This window comes from Petaurus breviceps, unplaced genomic scaffold (genome assembly GCF_028583685.1).
Source record: "Petaurus breviceps papuanus isolate PSGF00001 unplaced genomic scaffold, PetGlider_PUasm1.0 90650, whole genome shotgun sequence".
NCBI classification, from domain to species: Eukaryota; Metazoa; Chordata; class Mammalia; order Diprotodontia; family Petauridae; genus Petaurus; species Petaurus breviceps.
Window position 1 is genome coordinate 6,911,278 of NW_027187299.1, and position 21,925 is coordinate 6,933,202.

Consider the following 21,925-nt stretch of genomic DNA (forward strand, 5'->3'; position numbering starts at 1 on the left):
ATGGGTGGGAAAGATTTTATATCCCATTAACATTACATCAGGTCTAATCATACTCCCTGCAATAATACCCTCCCCTTCCCACAGTAAACTCCAGTGGTTTCCTATCACCTCTGGCCTTGAATATAAAATCCTCTGTTTGGTACTCAAAGCTTCCTCCATTTCCCTTCTGGTTTTCTAATACCTCATAACCCACCATATACCCTGCCACCCAGGGACACTGGCCTCCTTGCTGTTCCTTGAAGAAGAAACTCTATTTCTTGAGTCTGGACATTTTTGCTAGTTGTCCCCCATTCCTGGAATGCTCTTCCTCATCTCAATCTCCTGGCTTTCTTCAAGTCCCAGATACAATTTCAGCTTCTACAGGAAGCCTTTCCTGATCCTCCTTAATTCTAGTGCTTTCTCTCTTTTAGTGGATTATCTCCAATTTATCCTACATACAGCTTGCTTGTACGTAGCTGTTTGTATGTTGTCTCCCCCGTTAGACTGTTAGCTCTTTGAGAGCAAGAACGGTCTTCTGCCTCTTTCTGTATCCCCCAGCACTTAGCACGGTACCTGGAACATAGTAGATATTTAATAAGTAGTTTATGGCTAACTTACTCTATTTAAACTACAATTAATTTGAGAATTTCAGCATATAAAAAGGGAGTGGTATCTATGCACTAGTTTATATATGCCTTCAAGTTTTCCTGAATTATTGTCATTTCTTATAGCCTCGTTATGCCCCCAAACAATCCCATGCCACAATTTATTCACCCATTTCCCCAATCAATGACCACTCACTTTGTTTGAATTTCTTTGTTACCACAAAGAGTGATCTATAATATACACTTTTGTATATATCTCCTTGAAATTAGGGCACTTACTTTTTGTCTTTTTATTATCCCTAGCACCTACCATAGGTTCTAGAATATAGTAGGCACTTAAAAAATGCTTATTAATCAATATCAGAGCTATCTTTGACCTTCTTTGGCTATATGCCTAGTAAAAGTATCAAAATGTCAAAGAGTATTAAAGTTTAATGACTTTCAGTATCATCAAATTATTTTCTAGAATAGATAAATTCATACTACACCAACAATGTATTAGAATGCCTATCTTGCCCTAGTTATTCCAACAATTTACCAGGGTTGCTGTATTTTGCCCTTGTCAGACCTCATCTAGATTATTGTGTTCAGTTCTGGGAACATTTTGAGTTTAGAAAAAAAAACAGTGTTAATGTGGAGAATGTCCTGAGGAGATGAAGTAGGATGGTGAAGGACTTTGAGCCCAAGTTATATGAAGATCATTTGAAAAAACTGTGCATATCTAGTTTCCTCCCCACCTCTATCAGAGAGAATCCTTAGTTTCCTTGATGGTTCAGCTCAAGCACCATCTTCTTTTTTAAATTAAAAAAAAATTAATGATACTTTATTTTTTTCCAATTCCATGTAAAGATAATTTTCAACATTCATTTTTTGAAAGATTGTGAACTCCAAATTTTTCTCCCTTCTTCCCCTTCCTCCATCCCCAAAATGGCAAGCAGTCTGATATAGGTTATACATGTACAATAACGTAAAGCATATTTCCACATTAGTTATGTTGTGAAAGAAGAAACAGAACAAAAGGAAAAAACCACACACACAAAAATGAAAATAGTATGCCTCGATCTGCATTCACACTCCATCAGTTCTTTCTCTGGCTGTGGATAGCATTTTCCATCATGAGTCTTTTGGAATTGTCTTGGATCATTTTATTGCTGAGAAGAGCTAAATCAATCATAGTTGATCATCATACACTGTTACTGTTACCATTTATAATGTTCTCCTGGTTTTGCTCACTTTACTCAGCATCAGTTCATGTAAGTCCAAATTTTTCTGAAATCTAGCTGCTCATTTCTTATAGCACAACTCGTGGTATATGAATGTAATGGAATATCAAGCACTATCTCCTGAAGGAAACCCTTCCTGGTTCTTCTCTATCTACCAATGTCTGCTCCCTAAGGTTTCCTTCCATCTACTCTATTTTGTATGTAGCTTGTATGGATGTCTTTATGTACATGTTATGTCCCCCATTAGAATGTAAGTTTTTTGAAGGCAGGGACTATTTTTGCTCTTTCTTTGTAGGCTCGGCACTTAGCACAGTACTCAAAGGTGCCTAATAAATGCTTGTTGATGGACTAAAAGAGAATATGATAGCTGTCTTCAAGTATTTGAAAGGCTATCCTATGGAGGAGGGATCAGATCTGTTTGTTCTTGGTCCCTGAGGGCCAAGCCAGGAGTATGGAGAAACATCGCAAAGAAGCAATTGGTGTTAAGAACAATTTCTGAACACAGAGCTGTCCAAAAGTGGAATAGGCTTCCAGAGAGGCAATAGGTTCAATTCCTTTAGTAGTCTTCAAGCAGAGGATGGATGAACAATTGTAAGTGTGTTATATTTGGGATTCTTTTCAGGCAAGGTTTGGGCTAGAAGGTTGCTGAAGTCTTTTCTAACTCAAATTTTGTGATTCATCTTTGAATAGTATTTTATTTTTTCCCCATTTGCATGTCAAGAAAAAAATTTTAGCATTCATTTTTACAAGACTTTGGGTTCCAAATTTTTCTCCCTCTCTCCCTCCCCTCCCCTCTTCTGAAAATGGTAGGCAGTATGATATAGTTTATACATGTGCTATCATATAAAAATATTCCCATATTAGAGTTGTGAAAGAAGAAAAAGATTGGAAGAAAAAAAAAACATGAGAAAGAATAAAGTGAAAAAAAAAGCTTTGATCTGCATTTAGAGTCCATTAGTTCTTTTTTATTTTTTATTATTTTTTATTAAGCAATCAGGGTTAAATAACTTGCTCAAGGTTACACGGCCAGTTATTTCTGGGTGTGGTGCTGAGTGTCTGAGCCCGGGATTCGATCTCCAGGTCGTCCCAACACTGGAGCCGGTACTCTTACTCGCTGAGCCACCTGGCCACTCCACAAGTACATTAGTTCTAAAGGATATAGATAGCAACTTATGTTGCTGAGAAGAGCTGAGTCATTCACAGTGGATTATCATGCAATGTTGTTGATATTGTATGCAATGTTTTCCTGGTACTGCTCATTTCACTTTGCATCAGTTTGTACAAGTCTTTCGGGGGCTTTCTTAAATATGCCTGTTCAGCATTTCTTATTGTGCAATAGTATTCCATTATATTCATATGCCACAGCTTGCTCAGCCATTCCCCAAATGATGGGCATCCCCTCAATTTCCAATATTTTGCCACCACAAAAAGGGCTTCTATAAATATTTTTGCACATGTAAATCCTTTTCTCTTTTTTACGATCTCTTTGGGATACAGACCTAGTAGTGGTATAGCTGGATCAAAGGGTACGCACAATTTGGTTGTCCTTTGGGCATAGTTCAAAATTGTTCTCCATGTGATTCATCTTTGATTACCTTTCTTTCACTATAGACTAACAACAGAGGGATATCTGACAACTTACCCGTATTCACATAGTTTCTACCAAAAATGTGTGTGTGGGGGAGATTTGCTTTTCACAAGAATGTGCCCCAAGAAGGCAGACATCAACACTTCTGGTAAATTTACAATTTGAGTGGAGAATGCTTGAAACATAGCAAAACATAAGGAGTCCTATTTCTCCACCTCTTGGTAGAAAACTGGAAGTGAAGCAAATGGAGGGTCTATGGAATAACTAGAATAAGCCAGGGGGCTTCAGATGCCAAAAGGCATCTGAAAAAGAACAAAACCTTTTACAATAGTACAAACCAGGAATTTTTTTTTCTAAATAAAAGTGGTTTCCCAATAACTGAATTGTTGGTTTTAGGAAATAATTCTAACTAAAGGTCATGAGTTCACATTTCTTTCATTTTGCAAAGCTGATACAAGTGAACAAAAAGATATTCTCCAGAGAAGCTTAGCTGAACACTTGTTTATGCATTTTGAGAGTATACTTGGCCTTTGAACAGTGGTAAAAATGAAATATATAAGAAATTCTATAGAGTACTTTTGTGTTGAAGAATTTCATTATAATGTGGGACAGGGTAAGAAATGAAGGTATGTACAAAACACCTTCCCACATGAGTTCAGGGCACTTCTTTTCATTAGCTAATTCAATACAAAGAAACTGGACATTAAAAATGTTTTCATCTTCAGCTCCTGCAGACTTGAAATTGTAATTTCTAATAAAGTATGCTCCTAAATTTTAGTAACTCACTTTTAATGTTGCACTTCAAAGCTTATACTTGTTTTCCCCACAACAAGTTAATGGGGTAGATTCTATAATCTCATCCACAATGGTACTCCCTCCAAAGGTGCAGGGTGCAACCTATACACCCCTTTTCATCTTTTGTGACTCTTCTTCCCAGAAATCCTCCATAGGAGATTCACTCATCATGTAGAAAATCATCCAGAAGGCCTTGTAACATTAAATCAGTACCATTGCAACATTTAGGAGGCCTCATTTTGGGTAACTTCTTCTGCACAAAGTAGGTAGAGTAAGTGCTCTTACGGCCATTTTGCAGATCAGGAAACCAACACTCAGAGAAGTTTCTTCGTGATCACGTGCTTATCAGAGCTTCTGTAAGGAGGGACTTTAGGCAACATTTAAACACAGAATTGCACATATAGAACCACAGGGGACCACAGTATAATGTTTGTTTTTATAGATGAGGAAATAGGGCCAGGGAAGTGACTTGCCCAAGGTCATATATATAGTTCTTTAACATTGTAGCTTGAACTGGGTTGTCCCAATCTCAGCTGATGTGCTGACTTTCAGTTGTGAAACAGATTTCATCTGTAATGGACCCATTTTGAGGCATCTCATGTACCTCTTACCTTTAAAGATAAGGTGTTTGTTACCTTGTCTCTGCTGCAATGGGTTCATAAAGAAGCAGAGGAAATCAGCAAAATCTTCAGGATAAAATATTCATGAACTGAAAGCAGTATGTGAAAGACTCAACTTCAATAAACATTTATTACTTGGAAGAGCACAATTAGAGTGAATCATACCATACCAATTTGCCAGCTTTCTTTTTTCCATTTGAGGACATCTCATAAAATCTAACTTGCAATATTACTTTAAGTGGGTCTTGACTTGGAGAGAGGAGAGATAAGTATACAAATCCACAGGAAGTGGAACTCAGTCTTCCTAGGTGCTGATTCATTGGACTGTCTATTGAAATGACTTTGGCAGTTGAACCACTGCCTCATTAAGCAAAATAAATCATCAGAGAAGGCAGAAGACTCTTTTATTTCACAGTGAACTTGCCCTTCAGTTGGACCTTCATGGAGGATACCCAGCTAAAAACTTTGGCCCTCTAAGAACAAACTTCAGAGACAGGCCTCTTTGTTAAGTGAAAAATAACTGTTCTAACATAGGAGCAATTCACAGAGCCACATTCAAGATTTTCAAGATGAGTCTCACATCTGTTCTTTAGCAAGTGAGCACTTCCTGCAAACTGAGATAATTTAGCCTGTGGTATAATTGAAAAAGAGTATTGCTCTTAGAAGAATTAGATTTGAGTCCAAATGGCTCCACCAACTGCTCTAGATGAGCTAGGGCAAGGTGCTTCAACTCTGTTTCCTTAGTTGTGAAATGGAAATAGTAATATTGTCCGTATGTCTCTCATATTCTAAGGAAAGCTCTTTGATCTTACAAGTGCTAACTCATGATAGGAACTGGTTGAAGTGAATTTTATATGGATCTTCGTACACTTTTGGAGGTCTAAACCTTTTTTTTTTTTTTCCTGGTCTGGACCTGTAATTGCATAGACTAACAATGCCTTTTTTTTGTTTAAAGCAATCGGGGTTAAGTAACTTGCTCAAGGTTACACAGCCAATTAGTTCTGGGTGTAATGCTAAGTATCTGAGCCCGGATTTGATCCCCAGGTCATCCTGACACTGGATGCTCTTACTTGCTGAGCTACCTGGCCGTCCCTAAGCAATTGGGGTTAAGTAACTTGCTCAAGGTTACATAGCCAGGTGTTTCTGGGTGAGTGCTAAGTGTCTGAGCCTGGATTCGATCCCCAGGTCATCCCGACACTGGAACCAGTGCTCTTATTCGCTGTGCTACCTGGCTGATCCTACCAATGCCTTTTACAGGCAAGTTGTAACTTACTCTTAGAGTTGCTTGGAACACTGAGTAGTTAAAGTGACTTGCCCAGAGTCTTATGGCTTGTCTGTATCAGTCAGTCAGTCAACATACATTTATTAAGTGCTTACTATGTGCAGTATAATTGGGGAAGATGACAAGTAAGTCCCTAAGTAGGGCAGCCAGGTGAGAAATGAAGAGATCTCTGAGATGAGGTCCTTCTTTAAATGAAGGTTTTGGAATTCCTGAATCCACCATCCTATCTGAGTGTGGTGAGGAGGTAGATCACCAACAAAGCTGATGGGATCTTACAGGATGATGAGGTTTTCTTAGTAATGAGCTTCTTGGGGCATGGTGGAGAAGTCAGAAAAGTCCCAAAGTATAAAAGCCAGGTGAGAAATAAAGAGAAGTTTCGAGCTGAGTGCCCTCTTTAAATGAAGGTTTTTGTAGTTAGTTCATGGCTTTACCCTCCAATCAAAGGGATAGAGGCAAGGCTTGAACCCAGGTCTTTCTCTGAAGGCTGGTTCACCATACACAATGCTACACTATTTCTATTTATAGACCTTCATTGTTGAATTTGTAGAACTTTGAATTAGTAGGCATCAGTCCATTGGTCTTTTGGGGTCCCATCAATATCTAGGCCCCCAAGCCATGAATGTCCAAATTATAACTAGACTTAAAATTACACAAGAAACTCAGTGTGTGTGTGTTAAAAATAAAAAGGCACAGTGGGAACTATACACATATATCCAAATGCATAGATGATATGACAACTATAAGGCCACTCTTTTATGCAAGTTTTCTTACTTTACACAAGAGGTCCCCCTGATAAAAGATCCCAGCTTTATTGCTAATGATTAGTTATACAGTGGATGTTACCATGTTTTTACAAATCTTATTGCTTTTAAGCTTTGCAGGTATTTTCCTATAAGCCAAGTGGGGGTAGTATATACTGATGTAGGGATGCTATCCATCAGCAACAGTCTGAACCAGACTGAAATGCAGTTGGAAATGTTTAACAAAATAAGTAAAAATATAATACAACAATGGATGTTAATTTGTAATGTTCTATTGTCAATATGTAGCCCAAAGGGATCTGGCTCTATTTGAGTTTGTCACCATTGGTTTTGGATAGAACTATGAAATCGATAGTTCTACATCCTTTCTGGCTCTGCCATTGTGACCCTAGACAAGATCTAATTTCCATGACTCCTTCTCTCATGTATCACAAAGATAATAGAGTTAATATTATTTTTATAAAAATGTCAATACAAATGAAAGTGAATCGAGTTCTATGATCATGTCCAGTATGATACTGGTGGACACTCAAAAGAGATAATGAAGAAACATGCTCTGTTATCCCAATATTTGCTGGATCTAAAAATAAAATCAATACAGGGTTATATTTTTTTCTGCCAAATTAATATCAAGAACTAGGAGTGGTCCTGCTTCATTCAATACAAAACACTCTGCCAAAATGTTGTGGAATGGGTTTGCTATCTTCTCCCCCCACACCCCCTTTTAAGCCTTAAAGAACTAAACTACCATACACAGAGCTAATTCTAGGGTCTGTCCAATGGAGAAGATCTCCCGTCTTTGGAGATCCTGGGCAGTAGTTAAAAAAGGTAGTTACTGGGGGTGGCCAGGTGGCGCAGTGAGTAAGAGCACTGGCCCGGGCATCGGGAGACCCAGGATCGGTTCCGGTCTTAGATACTTGGCACCCACACAAAATAACTGGCCATGTAACCTTGAGCAAGTTACTTAACGCCAATTGCTTTAAAAAAAAAAAAAGGTAGTTACTGGATGAGGGAAGTGGCTACTTTACTATGCTTATATGTCACACACACACACACACACACACACACACACACACAGATCCTAAAAATCACCGTGGAGCAAACCTCACAAAACTACATGTTGTCCTTTTGCGAATTTTGTAATTTTTTTTAAACAAAGGGGCAGTCTTTTGCATTTATTAAAAAGAAATATAAACCTTGTTTGATTACCAGTGATTTGTCTTACCCTATTCCTATTGATTGCCTTGCCTGGTGCATAATTTTCTATGGATATTGATATGATGTAATGGTGACTTTTTGGGGAGCATGTTCAATATAAACTAAGGTAAACTGCCAAATGTCAACGACTTATATAGAATTTTGGAAATTTGCTAATTCTAGGGTTTTTGTGATCTAATTCAAGAAACTAGGTTAAATTACACCCAATCAGGAAACCCTTAAAGTTTACTTTTCATCCCTCTCTCAGTGGATGGTGGGCATTAAGCTAACATTATGAATTAAACACTTCTAATAATACTATCAAATGAGATGACATGTATAAAAGTGCTTTTCACTTAAAACCCCATATAAATGTCAGTTATTATTGCTTCCTCCTCCTGCTGACTATAAAATAAGAGTTTAGAATGAGAAAGTTGCTAAGGATAGACAAATACGATGGTGAGAGATTCCTTTGGACCAGGAAATAGTTCGGCTAAAATGTTAACTGGACTTTAATGTAATTGCCAACACTAATGCAAAGATGATCTGGGAAATTCACATTTATGGGACTCCATGAGTGAGAAAAAAACTAGGAGAATATAGAATTGTGTTTCCTCTTTCCCTATCAATAATTCACACATGGGCAATTACATCATTTAAGACATGAGAAAGCAAAATAAAGGGGATATATTTACTGTTAGCTGTAAGAACCTGTCATAAGGATATAATTCCCTGGGAGACTACATGGAAGAATGGAGAAAGGAATCATTCCTAGAATGTTTCCAATTTACTTTAAACTGATTGTTTAACAAAGCAGGATCAGACAGACCTTAGGACACATTGCTGTTGTTAATTACAGTATCACAGGTGTCCCTGTATGAATCAGTTTTAGATCCCAGCTCAAAGAAAGGCTCTCCAAACAAATAGAAGGCCATTTCAGGACTTTCCAGCTGCAGTCAGCAAGCCCTGTGTATGCTTTGGCATCTGCGAGATTTCAGGCTGCAGCTGGAGGGAAGCCTACAGTCATTTACACTGACCTACAGCAGCCTCTCTGTCCCTTTATTGTTCACAGGATAACCATTAATAGAATTCATGGAGCACTCAGTTCTTTGGCATTTTGCCATGGAAAAGAAGGTGTCTTTAGGGCACACACTATGAGTTGCATACAGATTGCAGTCTGAAACACCAAGTACCCTACTACAGGCAACCCTAATGCAAGCCAATGAAGAACAGTCCGTGTAACCTAGTTTTTTTTTTAATATAACATTTTATCTTTTCCCCAATTACATGTCAACATGATTTTTAGCATTCATTTTTACAAGATTTTGAGTTCTAAAATTTTTTCCCTCCCTCCCTAAAATGGTAGGTAATTTGATATGGGTTAGATGTGTGCTACCAGGTAACATATTTCCATATTAGTCATAGTTGTGAGAGAAGAAAAAGATAAAAAACCATAAAAAATTACAAAGTGAAAAAAGTACATTTCAGTCTGCATTCAGAGTCCATTAGTTCATTATCTGGATGTGGATAGCATTTTCCTTAATGAGTCCTTTGTATTGAATCACTGTGTTGCTGAGAACTGAGTCATTCATAGTTCATCACCACACAATGTTGCTGATAACGTTATTCCTGGTTCTGTTCATTTCATTTTGCATCAGTTTCTACAAGTCTTTTCAGGATTTTTCTAAAATCTGCCTGTTCATAATTTTTTATTGCACAGTAGTATTCCATTACATTCATATACCACAGCTTGTTCAATTATTCCCCAATTAATTGGCATCCTCTATTTCTAAAATTTTGCCACCACAAAAAGGGCTGCTATAAATGTTTTTGCACAGGTAGGTCCCTTTCCCATTTTTATGATCTCTTTGGGAAACAGACCTAGTAGAGGTATTGCTGGAGGGTATGTACACTTTGGTTGCCCTTTGGGCACAGTCCTAAATTGCTCTCCAGAATGGCTGGATCAATTCATATCTAACTCCACCAATAGTGTATCAGTGTCCCAATTTTCCCATATCCTCTTCAACATTTATAATTTTTGTCATATTAGCCAATCTGGTAGTTATAAGGTGGTTCCTCAAAGTAGCTTCAATTTGCATTTCTTTAAGCAAAAGTGATTTAGAACACTTCTTCATATGCCAATAGATAGCTTTTATTTCTTCATCTGAAAACTGCCCATTCACATCCTTTGACCATTTATCAATTGGGGAATGGCTTGTATTCTTATAAATTTGACTCAGTTCTCTATGTTATTTGAGACATGAGGCCTTTATCAGAGATATTACTGTAAAGATTGCTTCCTATCTCTCTGCTTTCCTTCTAATCTTGGTTGCTTTGGTTTTGTTTGTGCAAAAGTTTTTAAATTGAATATAATCAAAATCATCTATTTTACATTTCATAATGTTCTCTATCCCTTGTTTGGTCATAAACATGTAACTCACTTAACTTCTCCTTTAAGTATTTGGGATACTATACCACCTGGTATATGTTCAGTATTGATATTACTTCATTGTGTATGGTACCTTTTTAGCAAGCTGTAATTTCCTTCCTTATTTCTTTTAATTAGGTCTATTTTTGCTTTTGCTTTGTCTGGGATCAGGATTGCCACACCTGCTTTTTCTTACTTCAGTTGAAGCATAATAGATTCTGCTCCAGCCCCTTACCTTTACTCTCTTTGTGTCTGTTTCAAGTGTGTTTCTTGTAAACAGCATGTCAGCAGGATTCTGTTTTTTTACCCATTCTGCTATATGCTTCTGTTTTATGAGAGAGCTCATCCCCTTCACATTCACATCAACTCCCCTCCATCCTATTTTTCCTCCTGTTTGTTCTCTCTCCTCCTTTCACCCTTTCTTTCCTCGACAGTGTTGTTTCTGTCTACCACCTCCCCCAGTCTGTCCTCTCTTCTGCAAATCTCCCCCTCCCCCCCAGACCTTTACTTAATCCACTCCTATTTTCTTGTTGGGTAAGATAGATTTCTATAGTCAACTGATTGTCTATATATTGGCTCTTTGAGTCGATATGGATGAGAGTAAGGTTCAAGCGATGTCCATCGTTGTAATAGGTTTTTTGCATCTCTTCACATGAAATAATTTATCCCATCCTACCTCAACCTTCCTTCTGCAGCCAATGTACTCCTCTTTCTCATCCCTAATTTTTTTTGTCATTCCTTCAAATTCACCTTTCACCTGTACCCTCTGTCTGTGTATATTCCGTCTAGCTGTACTACTGGTGGTACAGTTTTTAAGAATCGCAAGTATCATCTTTCCACGTAGGGAGACAAACATTTCTGCTCCATTGAATCCCTTATGCTTTCTTTTCTCTTGGGTCTTGATATTGGAAATCAAATTTTTTGTTCAATCCTGGTCTTCTGATGAAAGCTTGAAATTCTTCTATTTCATTGAATGACCATTTTTCCCCCTTGAAGTATTATGCTTAATTTTGCTGGGTAGGTGATTCTTGGTTGTAGTCCTGGCCCTTTTGCCTTCTGGAATATCATGTTCCGTGACTGTCCAATTCTTTAATGTTGCAGCTGCTATGTCCTGTGTAATCCTGATTGTGGCTTCCTGATATTTGAATTGTTTCTTTCTGGTCACTTGCAGCATTTTTTCCTTGACCTGATGGTTCTGTAATTCGGCTGTAATGTTCCTGGAGTTTTTATTTTGGAAACTCTTTCCTGAGGTGATTGGTGGATTCATTTAATGCCTATTTTGCCCTCTGGTTCCAGGATATCAGGGCAGTCTTCCTTGTTAATTTCTTGAAAGATGCTATACAAGACCTCCTTTTGATTATGAATTTCAGGTAGTCCAATGATCCTGTCTCTCCTGGATCTAATTTCTAGGTCAGTTGTTTTTCCAGTGAAGCATTTTACATTTTCTTCTATTTTTTTTTTCATTCTTTTGCTTTTGTATTTCCTTTTCCATTGGACCAGTTCTATTTTTTAAGCAGTTGCTTTCTTTTTTTAAGCTGTTGACTCTTTTCCCCTCCCCCTCCCATAATTCTCTTGCATCACTCATATTTTTTTTGCCAATTTTTCTTCTATCTCTTATTTGATTTTTAAGTTCTTCCATGAGTTCCTTCTGGTCTTGAGACGACTTCGTTTTCCTTTGGGGTTTTGCCCATAGGTGTTTTGACACTGTTGTCCCTCTTCTGAGTTTGTGTCTTGATCTTCCTTGTCACTATAATAACTTTCTATGGTCAAATTATTTTTTGTTGTTGTTTTGCTCATCTTTTTTGGCTTTTTTCCTTGTCTTTTAAATTTGAACTCTACTCATGGGGTAAAAGAGGCACTGTTTCAGGCTTCTTGTGCCAGGAGCTGCAGGCCCTGGTTATTTACCTGGTGCTGCATGAATGCTGCCCTGAGGCCCATGGGGGAACCCTCATGCCTGGTGCTGCACTGAGGGTGTGGGATGGGGGTGGCTTGTGCTGAGCTGGAGTCCTAGACCTGGTATCTGGCATTTGCTGAGGCCAGTTGGTTTTATTTCTGTATTTCCCCAGGGCTTTGGGGCTACACTGAAGCATGTGGAGGTCTGGCTGCTGGAGGCTGCCTGTTTGCCCAGAGATACGGTAAAGCACATGGTGATTCTTGGAGTTGGAGTTTGCCCATTACCCTGGCTATGCTGAGGCACATGGGGGTCCTGGTGTTGGATTTGTCTGCTTCACTGCATTGGTGCTCGGGATCTCCCACTAGTCTGATGAGGTGAGCTTTCTGCTGGCTTCTAGTCCATTTCCCATTCTGGACTGTGGTCCCTTCTTACCTAAATGAGAAACTTTTCTTCCCAATTGCCCAAGTTTCTTGGGTTAAAAGATGGTTTCACTCTTTTTTGCTGGTTTTGTTGTTCTAGGATTTGTTTGGGGGCAATATTTTATGGTTGTTTGGGGTAAATATGGGAGAACTATGGCAATTTACTGCTTACTCTGCCATCTTGGCTCTTGGAAGTCCATAATCTAGTTTTATTTTGTCTGAAGTTAGAAGTATCTGAAAGGCATATTTCTGCCAAATTCAAGAAATGATTTTCAGCTCATATAAAGGATGTAAGGGGATGGGGCCTGGCTGGGAAAGAATGGGAGATAAATATTGAAGGCAGAGAATCTCCAAATTAAGATTAAAGGTATAACTCACTAGAGCACTAGAATTTGATCATTATATTCCCTTTCTGGGAAAAGAAGTTTATTGTGTTACTAAAATGGTAATTTATTTAAATCATTCAGTAATACAAATAGATTGAAACTTATTTTTTCATACTTTAATAGTTTATCACATGTAGAAACTAATTCTGCATTCTGTCAAATGTCTTAGTTCTTGTAATCATTCAGGTAAAGAAGATTATTGTGGAATGGATCAAGTGTTCTTGTAAGCGAGGAGACTATTGCTACCATTGACAGTTACTCAGATTTGAAAAGAATTCCCTTTTCTTGTTCATATTAGAACCTAATTATCCTGTTAATTTACATATTTTACTTTATGTATTTGCCTAGTACTTCTCCTTTGTAAGTCCAGAGCACTTCATAGGCATTAACTCAAATGTTTAGACACCCCTCAGAAGTGAAGAGATTTTAAATGTTTTACAGATGAGGAGGTGATCCTAGAAACACTGGCAATCCAACGAACAAATGACAGTTAAAGACAGCATTTCTGACTCCTAGGTTCCTCCAGGAAAGGAAAAAAACCGCCATTTTCAAATGTCAAAAAAGAAAACTTTAAGAGGAGAATATTCAAAACAAACTTGAATATATTTTACTAAGAAAAGTAGTCAGTCTATCTTGGAAAATTATACAGATAGCTCAGTGAAGTCTCTTGAAGTCCATCAGGAATTCAGAGATACACATATATAAGACAATTAATCAATGGAGAAAAAAACTTACTTTTTGATTTTAAAAGGGTTCCTCCTCCTTCCCCTCCCCCCCAGTCAAACTGTTGATTGCTTCACATTTTAGGATCCAGCTTCTAACTCCACTGGTTTTCAGCAAAGTCTGCTCAGTTGCTTTACATTTTTAAAATTGATATTTTATGAATGTATGAAGATAGAATCATTGTTGATTTGTTCTTTCTCAAATGATAGTTAAAATTCTAAGAGTAGCTTCACTTTTGGTATCTCATTCGAACTCATAAATGACCTTCTCCCATGATTTGAACTCATAAATGACCCCCCAGATGAAAATCTTCACATCATTCTTAATGTTTTATAGAACTTTATTATTGTTGTTATCATTAATACATGGAATGCTGTGGATAGAGTGCTGGCCTTAGAGTCAGGAAGACGTGGGTTCAGGTCATGCCTCTAATGCACATTAGCTATATGACCATGAGAAAGACACAGAATCTATCAGTGGCCCCAGGTTACTGACTAAGATTTTTACATTACAGAAGAGCTGCTGAGATTGGCAAAAGGGGTTTCCTTTTGCCTTCTCTACATTGATGAAATCCCAAGTCTGGACAAAAACCTCCAAGTGTTATATAGTAGAGCTAAGCTGAAGCCCAACATCTTTCCTGCCCCCCTAGTATGAACAAGGTAATTTAAATGTAAAGAAAGATTAGTCATTGATAACATCTGAAATAGTTTGGGGATTCTTCACTACTTGAAAGGGTGTAGCTGGTTTACTTAGACTGCAAGGAATCTAACATTAATAATTAGTACTTTTAACTGTTGGGATTACAAACCCTGAACACAATTCCCCAACAGGCAAATCAAAGTCAGCTTTTCCCTGAAATAAATGCCAAACCACTAAGGAAAAGTCAGTTTTGACATAATTGTCTTTTATGCTTATTACTTTCACTCACAGAAATTACTTTTTCAGCATTCTGTCAGTCACAGGTAGGTGGTGACTAGGTTTACAGAATAGGTCAAGGGCAGGAAGCTAAAAAGCAAACATTTGCATTCCTTAAAAAAATGCAACTGAGCTTCTGCATGCTCCTGAGACAATATGGCAATAAATAAGAATTGGATGTATATATTGAGTACGTAATGTAACTACAGTTTATTCTGCAATGTTCTGCCTGATTCAAGAATCTTTCAATCCACATATGTACACACTGACTAGGGGCAACAACCAGGGCTACAAGTCCTGTTGACCCCAAAGATCTTTTCCACATCCAAATTTAAATACGTTTAATATAATTTAATGATATTAAAAATAATTGTACTCATTTATAAATATATTTAAATATTACTATAAAAGTAGAAGTAAACAATTTGGTGCCTTTTCTCCTTTTTCTAGCTTTTATTTTACTCTCATCAGTAATGTTCCTATAACCTGATTTTCTCCCTTCTTCCTTCTCATCTCTGCTATTTTCTTGCTAAGCCAAGCAGATGAAATTTTCTGTGGAAAAATACATTTTCAGCCTTTCCCAAGCTAATTAATATCATAAGAATGATGTTATGGATGGCATTAAGTTATCAATGTTCTAAAACAAAGAATTGAAAGACTTTGTTACCCTGATCAAGACAATGATCCAAGACAATTCCAAAGGACCCATAATGAAAAACGCTATGTCCAGAGAGAGAATTGATGAACTCTGAATACAGATTGAAGCATATTTTTAAAAACTTTGGTTTTGTTTTGTTTTCTTTTGTAATATGACTAATATGGAAAATGTGACATCACCTCATGTGTATAACTAAAATCAAACTGCTTGCCTTCTTTTGTGTTTTTTTTTTTTTGCTTTTTGGAGGGCAACTGAGATCAAGCAACTTGCCCAAGATCACATGGCTAGTTATTTTGTGTGAAGTGTCTGAGGCTGGATTTGAACCCGGGTCCTCCTGACTCCAGGGCTGGAGCTCTATTAACTTCACCACATAGCCGCCCCTAAGTGCTTGCCTTCTTAAAGAGAGAGAAAAGAGGGAAGGTGAGAATTTGAAAGTCAAAATTTTTAAAAATGATTGCTAAAATTTTTTTACGTGTAATTGGGAAATATTTATTGCTAAAAGTATTAATTTTTAAAAAGTAAAGAATCATCATTGTTGGTTATAATTTCAACTGAAGCATATTTTTACTTTCAGTCTTTTTCTTTTATGTTTTGCCCTATATTAATTTATTTACAAATTCTAATAAGGAGTCTCACCAATGTTTCCAAGGATTTCTGGTTGCTGTCAGCTCTGCATCTATTACTTTAAAGATATTTTCTTAAGATCAGTGGGAGAAATTATTTGATCTTTCAGGGTCTTTTTAAAAGTATCACAGAGTTTTGCTAAGTCCTTGGGTGAGTCTGCATAAATCAATTAACCTCCCTGTGCCTCAGTTTTCTTAAATGTAAAATTATAGGCTTTAACATATGACTGCTTAAGACTCTTTCTAAAGTTAAAACCACAATTCTATACCTTGGGGATATTGAATTTCCATTTTTTCCTGCTCACATAAATGTACACCTCATGATCCATTTGGACAACCAATTCAGTTTTTTTCACTTCTAAAACAGTTAAATAATATTTACCCTAATTGCTTCACAAGATTATAAGGATAAAATGAGATAGCTGACGTTAAAGCAATCTTAAAAACAACTACTATATAGCCACATCACGTATACACATCTTATCTATATTTCTCATTACTCCATACTCTTTGGGGATGATGGCAAAAGATACTTTATAAAACTAAAATCTTACAGTCAAATATGAGGCCAGAAGTAGAAAAAAAATTCTCAGGCACAAGATTAGGGTAGACCAAAATTCTGGCCTTTAAGACGAGACTTTACGGTGTCTATCTCCAACAAAAATACAGGCCAGTGGGAATTTGGCCAAATTCACCAAAGGTGAATTTATGCCCCACACCGCTTGTAACAGAATTTTTAGGCCACTAATGTGTGTACTGTAAAATGTTAATGGATAGGAGGGATTGGTGGAAATTTACTAAGCTGGTTAGTTTTTTATTCTACTTAGCAAAATGGTTTAAGTAAGAGAATTCTGCTCACCTTCTTTAGTCCTGGCAAGTGATCTAGGATCACAAAAATAATCCCTGAGGAGAACCCATAACATTTCTGAAAGGATATAGTTTAAGATGGGAATCTTCAACATTCCTAGTATTGTTTTTCAAAATCTGACAGTTCAAGAGGAAAGAATTAAGAGCACATTCCAGTTCCAGAATAATATAGCACACCTAGAAGGTGCTGATGCTTTGTTCTAAGTTAACCACAGAATAAGAAGTTTTGGATGAGTCCTTCCTACAAATCAGAGGAACTCCTCAAGCTCCAAATTTTCATGACTTTGGAAAGGTAAACAAATTTTCTAAGTTATTTTTTTCAATGCATTTGAAACACTGTCATGGAGAAATTCTTCTTTAAAATTCCTATTATTTTCTACAAAGCTGGTTTATTAATAGAGAAGCTAGAATATATCTACTAGCAAATATAACTATTTTAATTTCTAGACTTAATATAGTCAAATTGTGATAATGTGTGGGACCAGTGTTTTAAATGTGATAATTCTTGACCTATAGAAGAATCAAAATAAACTTTACCTGAAGTTTACCAATAAAAACTTTATTTTATGTAAATAACAATGCTGCCAATTACCTAAATTGTGACAATGTGTATGAGGGGGAGGCCTAACTAAAAATTCCAAAAAGTAAACAGTCTTAAGCTTCTACCATTTGTCAACAGCTGGTAAATTGGAATGGGTTTATAGTATAAATGCTCTCAACTGCCAAGCTGAAGGCTATCTGTAATCCTGATGCAAAATGCACTGAAGAACATGTAAAAGGAGATAAAAATAATGCACTGAAACAAATAAACCTACTGGGGCCAGTCTAACCTTCTTAATTGGTTATTACTTTGCTGAGGGAAGTTGCCCTACTGAAAACATTCTGTTTAGCAGCTAGCCCAGACTGATGACTAAATAGCCTCCTCATCTTGTTTTCTAAACAAAACCACACATCCTCCTTTCCTCAATGCCCAAAAAAGGTATCAACACTTTTTTTAAACTAAATGCTTTTTTTAATAGAAAACAAAATACAAAATAACTCTTTTCAGAAAACAGAAATATTTAATCCTTTTCTCCACAAACAAATTAGAACTTGCTTTATCCTCAAAGCATGGTTTTATATATCTAAGACTTGTTTCACAAAGTGTTCATAAAACTGGTATTGCAATGCAGGAGGTGGGAGCAAGGAGTTTAGGGAAGGAAAAAATATTTGCAAAAAAGCTACACCCCTGAACATATGATAATATGGGAATTCAATTTTTCCAATTTCAATTTATGACTTACCATTGCAAATTACTTGTATCCCCATGCAACAAATGTTCTTTTATGGAGAGGTGCAACTAGGAAGAGAATCCTCCCTTCCCACCATCACTGCAGGAGCCCAAAACTTTCTCAATCAAACCCACCCACCCATAACACCTCATCCAGGGTGATTTAAGCACCACCCAGAAATTGCCCTTTTCTCCCAACACACTGTGCGACCAAATTCTCTAAGTCCCTGAACCTCAAAATTCCAAGTATCACAGCCAGTGCCAGGAGTCAAACCTGAAAGATAAAAGCAGAGATGGAACCCTCTGCCAGTGCTAGATTTCCTCTTCTCAATAATAATAATAATAATAATAATTATAACAATAATAAAAAAAATCCTGGTTCTTTGCAATTGCAGAAAATGAAAGACTTTCTGCCAGGATTACCCATTCTCCCCCCCAACCCCAACTCCCACCCTTGCATTCCTAAGCCAAAAGGATTTCCCTTCAAACCAAAGTGAATGATAATACTTAACACTTTTAGCACTGCTTATCTTCAAAGTGCTTTGCAAATATCATCCAATCAAAAATTCCTACACCCTGAGGTGAGGAAGTATTACTATCCCAATTTTATGAATGGGGAAAGTGAGACAGAAATTAAGGTACTTGTTCAAGGTCACAAGAAGATCTCTTATGAAATTCCATCTGACCTCAGAAGCACCTTAACTCCTTGCCTCAAGCCTACACACCATCTTTCTTCAGCCTCTCCTTCTCCAACCTCAATGTTTTAGGACATTTTTGGGCAGAACAATATGGTATTTGCAATACCGAAGATCTGTCTGCCAATGGGAGAAAGGAAAAAGAGAAGGGGAGGAAGTCTCTTTCACAGTCAGTGATTTAATCTCAGTTTGTAATAAGACTCTTATAATTGCAAAGCCTTCCACCACTATCCCAATTCATTGAAAAGAAAAAAAAAATTAATGTTCCTGATTTTCTTGTGTAATTCCAGTCACTAGAAGAAGGTTACAGGCCATAAACTGAACACTCAGTACATTACTCATCTGCCCAGTATATACACCAACAAGTTCACTGGAAGAACCATCTGCAGGAGCATTGCAATAAGTGTTCCGAATATCCCAAACCCGAACAGAGTTATCCATGGATGCAGAGGCAATCAAGCTACTATCTGGGCTGAAAGTAAGGCTGGTGATATTGTCCGTGTGGCCTCTCAATTCTTTGTAGAGGGTGCCAGATGCCAAGTCCCACAGCTTCAACCGCTGGTCCTCACCGGCAGATGCCAAGTACTTACCATTTGGAGAAAATGCAAGTGAAAGCACAGGGCCTCGGTGACCTGTGAAGAGCCTCACAGAATTTCCTTGCTGAGTACTCCATAAACGAACAGTCTTATCAGTTGAGCCTGTAGCTAAGTAGTTTGAATTGGGGTGGAATTTTACACAGTCCACATCAGCTAGATGTCCTGCATATATTCGCAATGGGTACGTCCGATCAAATGACCAGAGTCTTGCAGTGCGGTCATGGGAACCACTTGCGAAGTACAGGCTACATGGACTGATATCCAGATCCCAGACAGGGTAGGCATGTCCTTGGTACAATACAGTATTGGTAAAACTTCCAAGGTCCCAGTATCTAATAGACATATCTTCGGAGCAAGATAGCAACCCTGAGCTGTCTGATAGGAACCTCGTACTGTACACAGGCCCACAATGCCCTCTCAAGATCTTCATTTCTGTGCCCACGTTGTCATCATCATCCTCCTAGAAAAACAGCAGATAGGGAGAAAAAGAAAATCACACAAAAGGAAAATTTGTTTAACAGTGTGGCAATATTAAAAAGTTTAGTGTTTTGTGGAGGGAAAGAAATTTGCTTATGAAAAGGAAAGAAGATATCTTGTAAATAGTAATTAACTTTCTCTTAAGTACCATAAATATACACACAGCCTGAGCTATATGCAATAGTTATTAGTCTCAAAAACTGAAGAAACACATGACTCTTTTAGAGTATTAATATAAAGTTTACTAAGTGCTCTAGATTAGGAAATGGATCAAATTGAGAGTCTCATCGCTAATTTTGCATTATGTGGTTGTCTACAAGAGAATTTATATTAAAATTTAATGTTCACATTCCTGTCGCCTGTCTTAATCTGTCAGTTTCTAATTGGTAAGGAAGACCAGATAGACTTTTGCCACAAATTTAGCACTTCCAGACAAGATGGTTACCTGAATGGAAGCAGACTGCCCAGCTCCCACAAACATACTCCAGCAAAACTTAAAAAACTGCACCAGATCAAATAACGGTCAAGTAATCCAATGAGACACTACAGTGTCTTCTTCTCCAAAACATAATGACTCCACCAAAAACCTAAAAATTGTACAGGATCAACTACTGATCAAGCAATCTATTGAGACACTACCATAAGTGACTTCCTCCTCTCCAGAACTGCACAAAAAGTAGTCCAGAAGACCATGGGCAATAAGAAAGGGGGCTATCAAGTTGGCAATTGCCCAATGAGCTCTGAAATGGTCTAGAGACATTTGTAGCCTGCGAGGCTCTCTCCATCTAAAGCAGAAGGCTCCTCTGAGAAATCCCTAGGGTAGGGCCTTGGAATCAGCCAGGAGTAGTTGTGACCAGTATGTTATTGCAACTCTTAGGCCAGAATACCCCAGACCCAGTGACTCTCAGGTTTCTAGCACTCTGTCCTAAGGAAAAATCAAGGGTCTTGAAGATCTAGGGCTATATACCTCAAAGATCCAGTGAGGCCTAAACTTCAGAGGTAGTTCTTTGCACAGGAACCCATGTGATCGAGTAAGACCACACATGGCAGATCACCCCACCCAAAAGTTCAGCAGAGGGGCTGAGCAGGGCCCTTGCATAAAATCCTAGTTCAGGAATAAAGGCTGAAGATATGAGTAAACAAAAAATAGGATATCAATCAGCTTAGGAGAAAGTAACTGTAGCAACTTCAAGCAGAGACTCAAAGGAGAAAAACCCCAGATATTCCACAAGGACTACATGAATATCTAGAAGAAATGAAGCAGGAAGTAAAAGAAAAATAATAAAAGCTCTAAAAGAAAGAATTAGATAGGAAATAAATATCTTTGAAAAGAAAGAGGCAAAACTTACCCAAGAAATGGATTTCCTGAAAACTAGAACAGACCAAATAGAAATCAATGACTCCATGCAAAAATAATAATACAACAAAAATCAGCAGATTTTTAAAAATAGAAGAAAATGTAAGATATTTAATATAAAAAACAATTGACCTGGAAAACAGGTCGAGAGATAATTTAAAAATCAACAGACTCCCTAAAAACCATGATTAAAAAAAATCCTGGGTACTATGTTTCAAGAATTCATAATAACAACTGCCCAGATTTATTAGACCCAAAAGGGGAAGTCAAGAAAGAATCTATCAATCAATCACACCCCCTGAAAAACTCCTTCACTCCAAAAGGAAAAGTTCCTGGAATGTCATAGCCAAAATCCAGAGCTTTCATGCCTAAGAAAAATATGGCAAGCATATAGAAAAGAAGTCTGACCCACAATCAGGATCACATAAGACCTAGCAGTTTCTACTCTAAAAGATATTTAAATTGTATCTTGGAATACAATATTGCAAAAGAGATGGACTTAGCTTAGAACCAAGAAACACCCAGAAAAGCTAACTGTAATCTTATAGGGGGAAAACAAAAGACTTT

At 37.4% G+C, this 21,925-nt stretch overlaps 1 protein-coding gene across 2 annotated transcripts in view; it reads right to left on the bottom strand.

Moving 5' to 3' along the window:
• Positions 1-18,002: 18,002 nt before the first annotated feature.
• Positions 18,003-21,925, bottom strand: part of TAF5L (TATA-box binding protein associated factor 5 like) — a 34,460-nt gene continuing 30,537 nt past the window's right edge. For both annotated transcript variants that reach the window (XM_069064889.1, XM_069064890.1), the window contains one exon: positions 18,003-19,984. In XM_069064889.1, the coding sequence (XP_068920990.1) occupies positions 19,187-19,984 (798 nt within the window). In that variant the 3' untranslated portion in view covers positions 18,003-19,186. The remainder of the gene's footprint in view (positions 19,985-21,925) is intronic.